The sequence below is a fragment of the Bos indicus x Bos taurus genome, chromosome 16 (genome assembly GCF_003369695.1).
Source record: "Bos indicus x Bos taurus breed Angus x Brahman F1 hybrid chromosome 16, Bos_hybrid_MaternalHap_v2.0, whole genome shotgun sequence".
Taxonomy (NCBI): domain Eukaryota; kingdom Metazoa; phylum Chordata; class Mammalia; order Artiodactyla; family Bovidae; genus Bos; species Bos indicus x Bos taurus.
Genome location: NC_040091.1, coordinates 20464836 through 20477564, shown reverse-complemented (window position 1 = coordinate 20477564; position 12729 = coordinate 20464836). Strand labels below are relative to the sequence as shown.

At 38.4% G+C, this 12729-nt stretch overlaps 2 protein-coding genes across 9 annotated transcripts in view; one reads left to right on the top strand and one right to left on the bottom strand.

The window, feature by feature from the left end:
- Nucleotides 1-5318, bottom strand: part of SPATA17 (spermatogenesis associated 17) — a 244010-nt gene extending 238692 nt beyond the window's left edge. The window contains exon 1 of one of the 4 annotated variants that reach the window (XM_027564452.1): nucleotides 5183-5318. In XM_027564452.1, the coding sequence (XP_027420253.1) occupies nucleotides 5183-5250 (68 nt within the window). In that variant the 5' untranslated portion in view covers nucleotides 5251-5318. The remainder of the gene's footprint in view (nucleotides 1-5182) is intronic. The other 3 variants (XM_027564451.1, XM_027564450.1, XM_027564453.1) reach the window with 3 other exon arrangements.
- A 229-nt stretch (nucleotides 5319-5547) lies between these two features.
- GPATCH2 (G-patch domain containing 2) overlaps nucleotides 5548-12729 on the top strand; it is a 197413-nt gene continuing 190231 nt past the window's right edge. For all 5 annotated transcript variants that reach the window (XR_003514874.1, XM_027564446.1, XM_027564447.1 and 2 more), the window contains exon 1: nucleotides 5548-5723. Coding sequence is in view for 4 of the 5 variants with exons in the window: in XM_027564446.1 (XP_027420247.1) it covers nucleotides 5668-5723 (56 nt within the window). In the remaining variant the exon portion in view is untranslated. The remainder of the gene's footprint in view (nucleotides 5724-12729) is intronic.

Here is a 12729-nt window from a genome sequence, read left to right as displayed (position 1 = left end):
TTAAGAGCTTAAATTTAAGTCTAAAGTGACACAGAATAGGATTTTAACTCTTCCTGCATGCTGGCATAAATCCTTCTTGCATACTTGGCAGAAGCCTTGCTAAATGTCACTGGTCATAACAGAGTATAACTGAACAGAAACAACCAGCAATTAATTAGAATCAGAGGAAGGAACTCATGTCTATCTGATTACGCTATTATCCATTTAGGTCACTAGGACCAAAATGATTGTCCAAAGAAAAGGACACCAAACCAAGTAATCAGCCTAAGAAGGCAGTCAGGAACCTTTGACTATGTTGCAGTTAGAAACAAATTAAGTTCATGGGAAGAGTGGATTCCAGAATCAGGCCAACTTAAAGAACATCATACTTCAGGTTGACACAAGGTAATGAAGTCCACTCTAATCACTGGTCTTGTACTGGAGAGTACTTGCCATATCAGGTGTTTTCCTTTCCTCAAGCTGACCTTAGAAAGGCAGGTTAGGCTTTATGTATTTGATGTACTTACTTCCATGCTGGGACTTGAATTAAAGTCCCCAGACTCCAAGCATGGCTTCCCTGATGGCTCAACAGTAAAGAATCTGCCTGCAATGCAGGAGACATGAGTTCAATTCCTGGGTTGGGAAGATCCCCTGGAGAAGAAAATGGCAACCTACTCTAGTGTTCTTGCCTGGGAAATTCCATGGACAGAGGAGCCTGGCGGGCTACAATCCATGGGGCCACAAAAGAGTTGGACACAACTGAGCGACTAAACAGCAAGCAATCCAAGTATAACTTTGGACTGAGATAGATCAGACTTCATTAGATCTTTGTTCTTACTGAACAAGTAATTTACACTTTAAAGATTTCATTTTCCTCCATTGTAAAGTAGGAAAAATAAAATCACGTCATATGATTATTGTGGAAATCAACATAATATTTGTGAAAGTATTTTACAGAGTTCTCAGCACATAGCATATATTCAATCCCATTTATTTCTCTTTTTACTCTCTCCTCTCTAGCCTCATGCATTCCCCATGCCCCATTTAAGAGGGTGAGAGACCTGGAAATTTGACAGTTGACCACCTGGTCACTATAGTGTCTCTACCAAACTTCCAGCCCTCTTCCTGAGCACCTGCTTTCTCTATATTCCCCTACACATACTTTTCCCTATCGCTAAATTAATTAAAAGATGTTTTGACATCTATTAGGTTAATCTCTGCTTATATATCCTTAGAAAACTATATACTGGAGTGGGCAGCCATTCCCTTCTCCATGGGATCTTCCTGACTCAGAGATCAACCCTGGGTCTCCTGCATTGCAGGCAGATTCTTTTACTGTCTGAGTCACTAGGGAAGCCCACATACAGTTCCAAACTATTTCAAATGTTATTTTTTTTATATAAGCAAATTCGACTGAAGTTTTCATAACAAGCAAAAGAGTTCACAAAGAGTTAAACTAATAAATGATGTAATTGGAGAAGGAAAGCAGAAGAAAAAAAAAGAAAACAAATAAAAATGCTTTATCCAATTTAAAAATAAGTCCAAGTTTTCTTTATAGACAGAGTCAGATCAAGTCACTCCTCTATCGAAAATCCCCAATGACCTCCTACCTTAATCAGGGTAGAATCCAGTATCTTTACTGTGGCTTAAAAGCCCCACATGATCTGACCTCCAACACTGCTTTGCAACACATATATGCAGGCTTCTGACAACAGGGGTATAGCAGTTAATGTTACAGCCCCTGAAGGCTGTAACATCTCTTAGATCTCTACCTAGTAGGCCTGCTCATTCACTTTTATTAGGACTCTGTTCAAATATCTCCTGATCAGAGGAGCCTCATCAGCCCACTCTATTTAAAACAGCATATTTAGTTCGCTTCTTGCCTACCCTGCTTTATTCTTTGCTATTATAATCACCCTAAGATAAAATATTATACGTAAGTTTATTTATGTTCTGTTTACCTCATGACTTTTTTGTTCACTGCTATATCCTCAATACATGGAACAGTCCTTAACACATAGTAGGTGCTCTGTCAGTATTTAATTAATCAGTGAATAGTTAATCCATAAAGAGTACTGAGAATCTAAGTAGAGTGCATTAAGTCCCCATAAGAAATGTTCATGTTAAAAAATAAGTTTCTTCTGAATAATGTTAAAATCTAAAATAAAATAAAATATAGCTTATACATGAAAACTCATGACAGAGGACAAGAATTACAAAGTAGCTTAACATAGGGTGATGGCTTTATATCAATATGTGTGTATATGTATAGCTGAATCACTTCGCTGTACACTTGAAACTAACACAACATTGTAAATCAACGATACTCCAACGTAAAATGAAAAATTAAATTATAAAAAAGAAACTAACTTAACCCATCACAAATTTCCTGGATTCTAATTATTTAAAACCTTAAAATGTTCTGCTTGCAAAGAGAAATACACAAAACAATATGATTAACTCGTATCCGATCAAGGCGGCTCAATATTGATGTTACAAGTTGTATGTTACTGCATTAAATTTGCTTAAAGAAATAATAAAAACAATTTTTAACAACTGCAAGTGGGATTCAAAGGTGTAACATTTTGCACATCCAAAAAAACAAAAAAAAGAGAGAGCCAATAATGAAGAGAGATGCACTAGAATACATATATAATCTAAATAATATGACATAAAAAAGATACCACACAGTGGAAACTCAGTGGAATTCAGTGGAAGTGGGACATTTTGAACTCATTCCTTTTAGTATTTGACACATTAAATAAGGATATGGGGGAAATGAACTACGATTAATGAACATATCCCAAACTTTTTTTTCCACAAATAGGACAGTATAAATGATCAATAAGTCACAAAGAAATCTCAGTAGTTTGGAAGACTAGAAATGAAACTAGGAAGTAATTTGAAAGTTGAAAAAAAAAAAAAAAAAAAGGCCAATACTTAGACATATAACGACTGGGTATTATCTTCTTGCTGCCCAGTAACATCCTAGACAGGATTTTTAGCCTCTTTGATGAGTAAACCACCAAATATGAACACCCACAAAACATTTCTTGTGGAGCAACTTCCCAGAGGGCTTGGGCGGGGGGGGGGGGGGGGGGGGGGGGGGGGGGGCGGGGTCTGATAATGCACGTATCTTTCCATACCCCTAGCTTTCTCATTGTATCAGCTACTACCATACTTCTCCCAGGTGGCGCTAGTGGTAAAGAACCAGCCTACCAATGAAGGAAATATAAAAGACACAGTTGGATCCCTGTGTGGGGGAAGATCCCTGGAGGAAGGCATGGCAACCCACTCCAGTATTCTTGCCTGGAGAATCCCATCGACAGAGGAACCTGGTGAGCCACAGTCCATAGAGTTGCACAGAGTCAGACATGACTGAAGCAACTTAGCAGGCACCATACACCTCACTTCTTGGAGTTCCAAATCTTTCCCCTCTGTTAGGCAAAGAAGCTCATCTCTTCCTCAGTGGACACCCAGGCCCTGGAGGATTTAGGTGCTAATCTAAGCACTTAGTCATAGTTTATTTTTCCCAACAAAGTCGTGTTTTAACTTCAGAGGCAATTTGGTGTCAGCTGTTAAACATGCTTGCCACTGTCTTGTTACCAACTGAGAAGGAAAACATTAAAACAAGCCAAGAAGAATTAAAATGGTTTCTTCCCGCTCTGTTGCCTATATGATAATAGATTTGGCCAACCATGTGCTTAGGCCGTTTGGACTTCTGGATTTTGGTGCTTTTTGCCCCTTAATTCATCAAAACCAGTGTGGTGCAAAGAAAATCTTGGCTAGGGTGGTAGTGAAGATCATAGGCCTTAGAGTTGGGCTTTTGGTTTTGAGACTTAGCTGTATGACTTCATACAAATTACTAATCTGGCTGAATCTCATTTTCCTTGCCTTGTATAAAGAAGGAATAAACATACAACTTGTACAGATGTTTATGAATTAAATGATAGGCTCATACACCATTTTTTTTTTTTTTTACAATGTCTCCCTTCTTATGCAAAATGGGGCCTGACAGGAACCTATGTGAGAAATGCAGACATGCTGGCCAAAACTGAGACCCAGAGAATCAGTCTGCATTTTACCAAGACCCTCGGGTGATTCTGATGTACACAGTGTGCAAAGAACTGATCTGGTCAATAACACAGGGGAAAAAGAAAACAATTTCTTAAGAAAATTACCTGTTGATTTTTTCATATGTTAACATTTTATATGCGTTTTTCTTCTTTGCTATTCAATACCTTGTTCTTTTTTAACTAGACAAACTTGGGAATTTCAATTCCTTCTTTAAAGACTTTCATTCATATTGAAAATATTAATATTAATAATAAATTCTCCAGGCCAGAATACTGGAGTGTGTAGCCTTTCCCTTTGCCAAGGGATCTTTCCTACCCAGGGACTGAACCCAGGTCTCCCGCATTGCAGGTGTATTCTTTACCAGCTGAGCCACAAGGGAAGCCCAAGAATGTATTAGGTGAGATAAATGTTAGAATAAGAACAGCTCAGCAAGATTGTCTTCTTAGCATATTTTCTATTGGTCTGGTATGTCACTATATTCTACCAATGTCCTTTTCACTTTTTTGGAACTTCTCTTAGCTTAGAAAATGTCCTGAGGCATTGCTTCCAGAAGACCATTGTTCAAAGGAACCTTTTGTAGGATGTTTAGGTGTAGAGAGATGGATAGGGCCGCCAGTGTCTTCTTCAGCCCTCTTAACAAATTGGTATTGATTATCCTGTCAGAATAGTTTACATACTGCCACTCTGGGAAGACAAGTGAGTCATAGAACAGTTGAGTTCAGCGACATTCGTGACATAATGGAGGTAGATGGGGGACACTCCGAGCTCACCCAGCTAAGGAGACAGGGTGAGCCCAGTGAGGCCATCAAACTTTCCATAAGAGGACACAAGTTTCATCCCATTGTGGCGTGATGATGTCAAAGGAAAACACTTATCGTACAATTTTATTTCTACTGGAATTTTACTTAAATTATCTCCAGATGATAACCATGGCCCCCTGCATCGGGAATCCCCCTGTATGCTAACACTACTTTCAAAAATTCGTGATTCTGTTTGCAGACTACCAACGAGGAAGAGAAGTGAGGGGTACTCAATTACGCAATGAATTCACAGGACGTTCCTGCTGAGGAGTAACGGGATGGGGGTGAAGCCAGGCCTTTTCGCGCTCCCCTAACTGATACCCTACCTGTTCCTGTAGTAATATTGCTGTGCTATGCTCTTCGACCGGGCTTGCAGCCTGGCTAACGTGGCCATAGCCTCCGCCTGCCCGCTGCACCTCCGGAGTTACTCTCGGTCTCCTAGGCAACCGGGCTAAACCATTCCGCCGATCCCCGGGATTCAACTTTCGTTGACTTCACATTTTTTTCCTCCAACACTCTTTCAGTGTCCGAAACACCAGAAAGAAAAACTAAGAAACTTTGCTAATTAAAGATTTCAAATTATTGACCCCTCTCCCTTCTATGAGGAAAAAAGAGGAGATTTTCAGAGAAAGAAGCAGTGGAGGTGGGGAGGGGAACTAATGGTTGCTCCGAGCTTCCGTTTTCCGCCTGCTGTCGGCTTCCGGAAGCTCAGCTCAAAATGCTGAACTGCTCCTGGGAAGTCGCTGGTGGTGCGGTAGTTGGAGTCTGTTCTCGGGCCTGAGCCTCGAGGCCAGGCTCTTGGGTGTCGTTAATGTTCGGGGCCGCCGGGCGCCAACCGATCGGAGCTCCAGCCGCCGGGAACAGCTGGTGAGGCTGGCCGCCCTGGGGATGGGCGATCCGGAAAGGGTGTGATGGCCGGGGCCCGCTGGACCTGGAATAGAAGGGGGAGGGAGTTGTGATGGATGATCTGAAGACCTTTAGGCCTTGCTCTCTTTTCGTTCCTGGGATGGACGCAGTTTAAGGAAGGCGTGGAAGTGTGTGCTAAAGATTTGCGAAGGAATACAGTCAATGCTTGCTGATTGCTTGTCTACTACGCCACAATAATGTAGGAGGAAAGCTTTCTGTACGCCCGGAGCAATTCATTTCTTCGTTGACTGTTGACAAGACGAGGATTACAGAAGAATCTATCTTACTATAGGCATTATTTCCTCATTTTCCTTTTTAAATTTGCAAGATTGTACCAGGTGTTTTCGAAGATCAGTTCCCAGAAATCTAGACTTCTGGAAGTTTAGAAGTGGAGGAGACTGCCTTCCTACCCCTCTTTTTTCGGAGTAGGCGTAACCTACCAGTTTCTGTCCCTTGAACGTGCCATTCTAGTTCAAATGAGATGTGCATTGGATGTCCCCTGAGAACTTAAAATGTCAGGGTTAAATTTAGGGTTCGACTGCAGTGTTATACCGCTAAACCACTTTAGAATAATAAACTGCTTTGACTTGGCAGAGTTCTTTCACAAATTGCTACGTTTTATCCTTATGAAGGCCCTGTGATAGGAGATTATCACAGGCACAGAATGGTTAAGGGACTTGTTCCGTGTTTCCATGCAGCCTTTAGCCCTAGAGCTGGAAGCTGGGTTTTGGATTTCTAGTTGAAAACTATTTCTACTCCTGTGTTTCTCACAAGACGTTTTCCTCCAAGTATACCCAAGACGAGCAGTGAAACAAAATTTCCACTGACGTTCTCAAACCATAAAGTTGAACAACACGTGAAATGCAGCTGAAATGTGTCAGTCCATTCCTAGATTCCGCAACAAATGAGAGTCTGAGGGATTCTAGTAGTCAGTGATCTCCAAGAATTTCTTTTGCATCACCTATCATTGAAAAAAGAATATCTTGCTTAGAATGTTTTGAATGAGATCAGATCGTTCTGTAGTTAATTTTATAATGAATAGACTTGGTTATGCTCCTTTGAAATTTTTTTTTTAGTTGAAATATCGTTAACTTACAATATTGTATTAGTTTTAGCTGTTCAGCACTGTGATTCAATATTTTTACAGATTGTACTTCTTTAAACATTATTACAAAATAATGGAGATGGGGCAAATTAGGGGTATGAGATTGAGATACAAGCTACTATGTACACAATAGATAAGCAACAAGGATACAAGTTATAGCACAGGGAATTATAATCATTATCTTGGTTATGTTCCTTTTAAATACATTTTCCTGTGAGAATAATAAGGAGCACTTTTTTTTTAAATGAGCATTTTATTTTAATGGTAATTAGCATAAAATAAAACACATAATTCTTAAGTGCTTAGTATTTTTAGTTTTGGCAGTTGTATATACAGTGTAACCACAACACAAAGCAAGATACAGGACATTCCTATCATCCCAAGCAGGAGTCCCTCTCCAGATTACCTTTCTTAATGTTTCACCATTCAGCATCTTTTTAAGAGGGGGAGACAAAATGTGCCCTATAGATTGGTCTGCTCTTGCTGTAGTGATACTGGTTTGTAGGATAGATGACAATATAATGCAAAAATATGACTTTTTAAACTCCTCTTCCTCCTTCTATCCAAATCGTGGTCAGGTACCTCTTTGTAAGGGAAGATCCTTTGGAGTAGGAAATGGCAACCCACTCCAGTACTTTTGCCCGGAAAATTCCATGGATAGAGGAGCCTGGGGGGCTATAGTCCCAAGGTGTGTCACCAAGAGTCAAACATGACTGAACATACATACACACACACACACACACATATACATCCTTTTTGTAATATAGAGAAACTTCTTTCAGTTCTCTATTTTACTTGAGATGGAATACATCCTTTCTTATGGCATCAGAGTATAATATAGTGCCTAGCATGTTATTTGTGTTTTTGAATAAAATTCTTGAATTATCCCTGATTTGACAGAACGAGTGTTCCAGAAATTTGGATCCTGTATTTTCTAGTTTATCTGTGCAACTGTCTTGTTATTCAGACTTTCTTAATGGAATTTTCTTTTTTATTCATTCATCAGACATTGACTGTACTATACATGTGTGTTTTATCCCAATGTCGACATCTCAGTGCCAGTCAGGATGCTACTTAGTTGGTGTAGTTAATTGGTACCAGCTTTTGCATATATATGTCATCTCAGGTATTGGGTTGCCAAGAAGTTTGGGCATTTTTCTACAGTGTTACGGAAAACCTGGACAAACTTTTTGGTCAACCCAATAAATCTTTTGAAATAGGTGCTGTTGTTCTTTGTATTTTAGAGATGGCAAGACAGGAGCAGATATTGTTTAAATATTAATAACTTAGCCAAGCATCATATTTGCAGTATGATTCTAGTATATCTGGGCTTCCCTTGTGGCTCAGCTGGTAAAGAATCCGCCTACAATGCAGGAGACCTGGGTTTAATCCCTGGGTTAGGACGATCCCCTGGAGAAGGGACACTTCCAGTATATCTAAAAAAAAAAAATTCTTAGTTATTCTAGTATATTGCCTGTGCGTCTGAGTGAGATACCATATCACAAGGAATATGTAAACTGGAAAGGATACGCACAGGTTTGTTAACTAGGCCTGATGTAGTTAACTCCCACCTTGACTTCAACCTTTTCTCCAGTGTCTAGGTTAGTTTTTCAATTTTTAGGCACCACGTGGGTAAGTGTAGAGGATTTCTCTCTTAATCTTTTGTTGAAAAGTAGAACTGATATTTTATAAGTTAAAAGCCTAAGGAAGAAAAGCTTTATACAGTTAAAAAAATCCTATGATTATTGTGTGTGTGTCAGGAAATATGTTTTTTGTACAAGTTGTTCTTGTAAGTCTTGATAGTTCATATTTTTATAAAATCTTTATAGCTGGAAGTGTCTCTCTCCCCTTCCTGCCACCTCATACACATTTTTGAAAGTGGGGTCGAAGAGTGAAGTAAGTCAGAAAGAGAAAGACAGATGTTGTATATTAATGCACACATATGGAATCTAGAAAGATGGTACTGTAGATGAATGTATTTGCAGGGCAGCAGTGGAGATGCAGACATAGAGAACAGACTGGACACAGCAGGGAAGGAGAGGGTGGGATGAATTGAGAGAACAGCATGGAAAATACATTACCATATATAAAGTAGAGAGCTAGGGGGAAGTTGCTGTGTGACACAGGGAGCTCAACCCAGTGCTCCGTGATAGCCTAGAGGGGTGGGATGGAAAGGGAGATGGGAGTGTTTAGGAGGGAGGGGACATATACCTGTTGCTGATTCATGTTGTTTTGTAGCCGAAATTACAATATCGTAAAGCAATTATCCTCCAATTAAAAAAAAAAGAAAGTAGGGTCTATCTGTTTCTATACTTAAAATGTTAACCTTCCTTTTCAAAATTGATTTATTTAGTAAATAAATCACATTTAGAATTTGACATGCTGTTACTTTTTACTTTATTAATAATTTTTATTTAAAAGTCAACTTTTGAGTTTTTTGGAAAGATTTTAAAGTTTGAACTCACAGATTTTTAAAGTTAATTATTGATAATGGAACTATCAAATCATTATTGATGTATCAAGCTGTAGTATCTATTTGTTTCACATTATGTGTCTTTGCTTTAAAAATAGCCATTACAAATAAACTATATTGATTCTGGACCTTTTCTGCTATAATTTCATCTCTATTTGGTATTCTTATTTTCTTTAGGTCTGGAAAACTGCATAGTGAAAACTTTAGTTCTGGAAAACTACTTTTCAATAACTGCTTTTTTTTTAATCTGACCGTTTGTTTTAGAGTCAGTTTCATATTCTTAGGTTTGTCTGAATCAGTTTTCCATTTCAGTTTGAAATCTGAATTGTCCAAATTTTCAGTGAGGTCATATTTTTCCTTGTTATTTGCTCATTCATTTAGTCCTTGATTGATTTGTTCACCTAGTTGTTGTTGAGTTGCTCAGTCTTGTCCGACAATTTGCAACCACATGGACCGTAGCCTGCCAGACCCCTCTGTCCATGTGATTTCCTAGGCAAGAATTCTGGAGTGAGTTGCCATTTCCTCCTCCAGGGGAGCTTCCCAACCCAGGGATCAAACCCAGGTCTCCTGCATAGGCAGGCGGATTCTTTACTTAGACTTTTTTTTAAAACATCTATCTGTCAAGCATTATTTTAAGTACTTGTAATTAATATTCAGTGGTCTTCATTCTCATTCCTATTCTAGGAATTCAGAATATGTTATATATTCAAAAGTATTGAGCAGTCACCATGTATAACCAATGCATGAGACTCATTTCCCAAATATTAGAAGGTTGCATAAATGTGTTTATTATATGCTATGAATATTATTAACATATTATGAATTTTTTTTTAGACTTTAAATTATTTTGTTTTAGACTTTGACTTTCTTTCACTTAGGCAGTTTTTTATTCAATGGTTTACATCTCGAAAGTGAATACAGTGTAAGGAAAAAAGTTTGAGTAACTCCTGGTCATTAAATGAAGAAAAAGAATCAAAAGAATGATCTTCAAATTTAAATAATGAAGGAGCAGTCTTATTAAATCACTGTTTGGAAAGTTGAGTTAGAAAATCACTATGTGAAAATAGAATTCGATTTTTTTTTTTTTTTTTCTGAAGCCTTCCATGTATGATTGGTTTTTTGTCTTGTTGGCAGTAGGGTAAGGAGGAAGGCAAGGTTTCTGAGGGTTCCCCTGTGACAGAAATGACAAAGTAGCAGCTGCCAGCAGTGCCTCCAGTTGAGAGCAAGTCAGTAGAACTTTTGCTCCCACCATGGGAAATGAGTTTTTCTGTTTGATGGCAAATCTTGTGACTCTGTACTTAGAAGGATGATATCCTGTCTTTTCTTTTTTCTTTTCTTGTATCTGTATATTATTAGGATAGGAATAGGTCAAACACAGCATTACTTTTTTTTTTTTTTAACTAAGAGTTGTTTTTTTTTTTTAATCAAAAATCTTTAAGGAAGTGCATGGATTTCTTGAAATTCCATGCAAGATTTTTTTCAAGTGCCTATTATCTTCCCTCTTTCCATCATTCAGAGAGGTTCAAGAATTCAGAAAGGTTGACGGTCTTAGCTTTTATTATGATATACTCAGTGTTCATAGTATAGTTTGTATCTTAAAAGAACAGTGATTTGATTTTTTTCAGTAACAGTTTCCTCTTGTGTGTAGAGGTTGTTACAAGATGAAGTAACTGCTCTCACACTTAAGTACTCATTCTTATCCTCCAAGAATCCTTACAATGTACTCATTATACCCATTTTTATGATGAAGAAATAGAATCAAAAGATAAGTAATTTGTCCAAGGTCCTATAACTGATGAATGTAGTATAATTTAGCTTCCAAATTCTTGCTTTGAATGTTAAAGCTCATGTTCTTTACAGTTTCTTCCCAGCCTTTTTCTCCCTCTAGAGATTTCTATTCTATGTTTATTGTCCAGTGTCAATATAACATTATAATTAATTATTTGCATGTTTCAGAATAAGGTAGTTTCCTGCCACCCCATGCTACTCTTTTAAAAGAAAGAAAAGGTTACTTATGATTAATGGTTTTATACAGATAGGTCATGGAGAAGGAAACGGCAACCCACTCCAATGTTCTTGCATGGAAAATTCCATGGACAGAGGAGCCTAGTGGGCCACAGACCATGGGTTCGCAAGTGTCGGACACAACTTAGCAACTAAACCACCACCACCACCACATATAGGTCAAGTAATTTCTAAGTTAGCCCAAGTGTTACCATTTAATGTTAGAATTACTCATAATTTCTTGTCCTAAAATACATAAATAGAGAAAATTGAAGATATTATCTCTTCATAGGTTACTAGACTGAGATTAAGACTTATTTTAACAAATAATATTACCTTTAAGAAAGAAAATCTGTAAATCCCTGTAAGCAGCAGAAATCTTAGTCAAGCTTTAGATAATTCTTAGGAATCCTATTTTGTTAAATCAATTACAACATTTAGCCCTTGATATATGGACTTCCCAGGTGTCTCAGTGGTAAAGAATCTGCCAAGCGTAGACGCAAGTTCAATCCCTGGGTTGGGAAGATCCTCTGGAGAAAGGTATGGCTACCCACTCCAGTCCAGTATTCTTGCCTGGAAAATCCAATGGACAGAGAAGCCTGGCGGGATACAGTCCATGGGGTTGCACAGAGTTGCACACGACTGGGCGACTGACACATTCACTTGTGTTTTTTTTCCATGCTATATTTTTCTCTTCTGGGAATAGTAGTTATTGCTTAATACAAGCTTCAAAAAAGTAATAGCCATTGACAAAATAGTTAGTTGTTGGTTACTGAGGGGCATTTGTTTTCTGGGCTTTCTTGGTCTTCAACTCCTGCTATGCTTTCCTCTACATTATTGACGCCCTTTGAGGCCCTTTGTCCATTTGTCAACTTGTCAGTTCTTCAAGGGCATAGGAGAGGTAATTTAGAACTAGGGCAGCTTTCTCACTTTTCTACCTTGAACCAAAAACATTCGTAAAAACCCTTAAACTGAGTTGCAAGGTTTTCTACATTATCTGATTTTCCTCACTCCAGATCAGTGGTTCCCAAACTTCATGGCACCAAAGACTGGTTTTGTAGAGGACAGTTTTTCCATGGACTTGGGGAGGGAGGCCTAGGGGGGATTGTTTTGGAATGATTCAAGCACATCACATTTATTATGTTCTTTATTTCTAATTTAATACTGCCACTGATCTGACTGGAGGTACCAGTCCATGCCCAGAGGTCGAGGACCTTGCTCTAAAACATATGTTTTTTTAGGAAGGCCTTTTTCTGAATTAATTAGAACTTCGTGTTAAAGGAAACCAGCAACAGCAACTGACTCATTTAGTGGATATTTAATGTTGCCTGGAGGTGGACAAACAAACAAACTTGACCTTTGGCCAAATAGTCTTGTGTAAAACG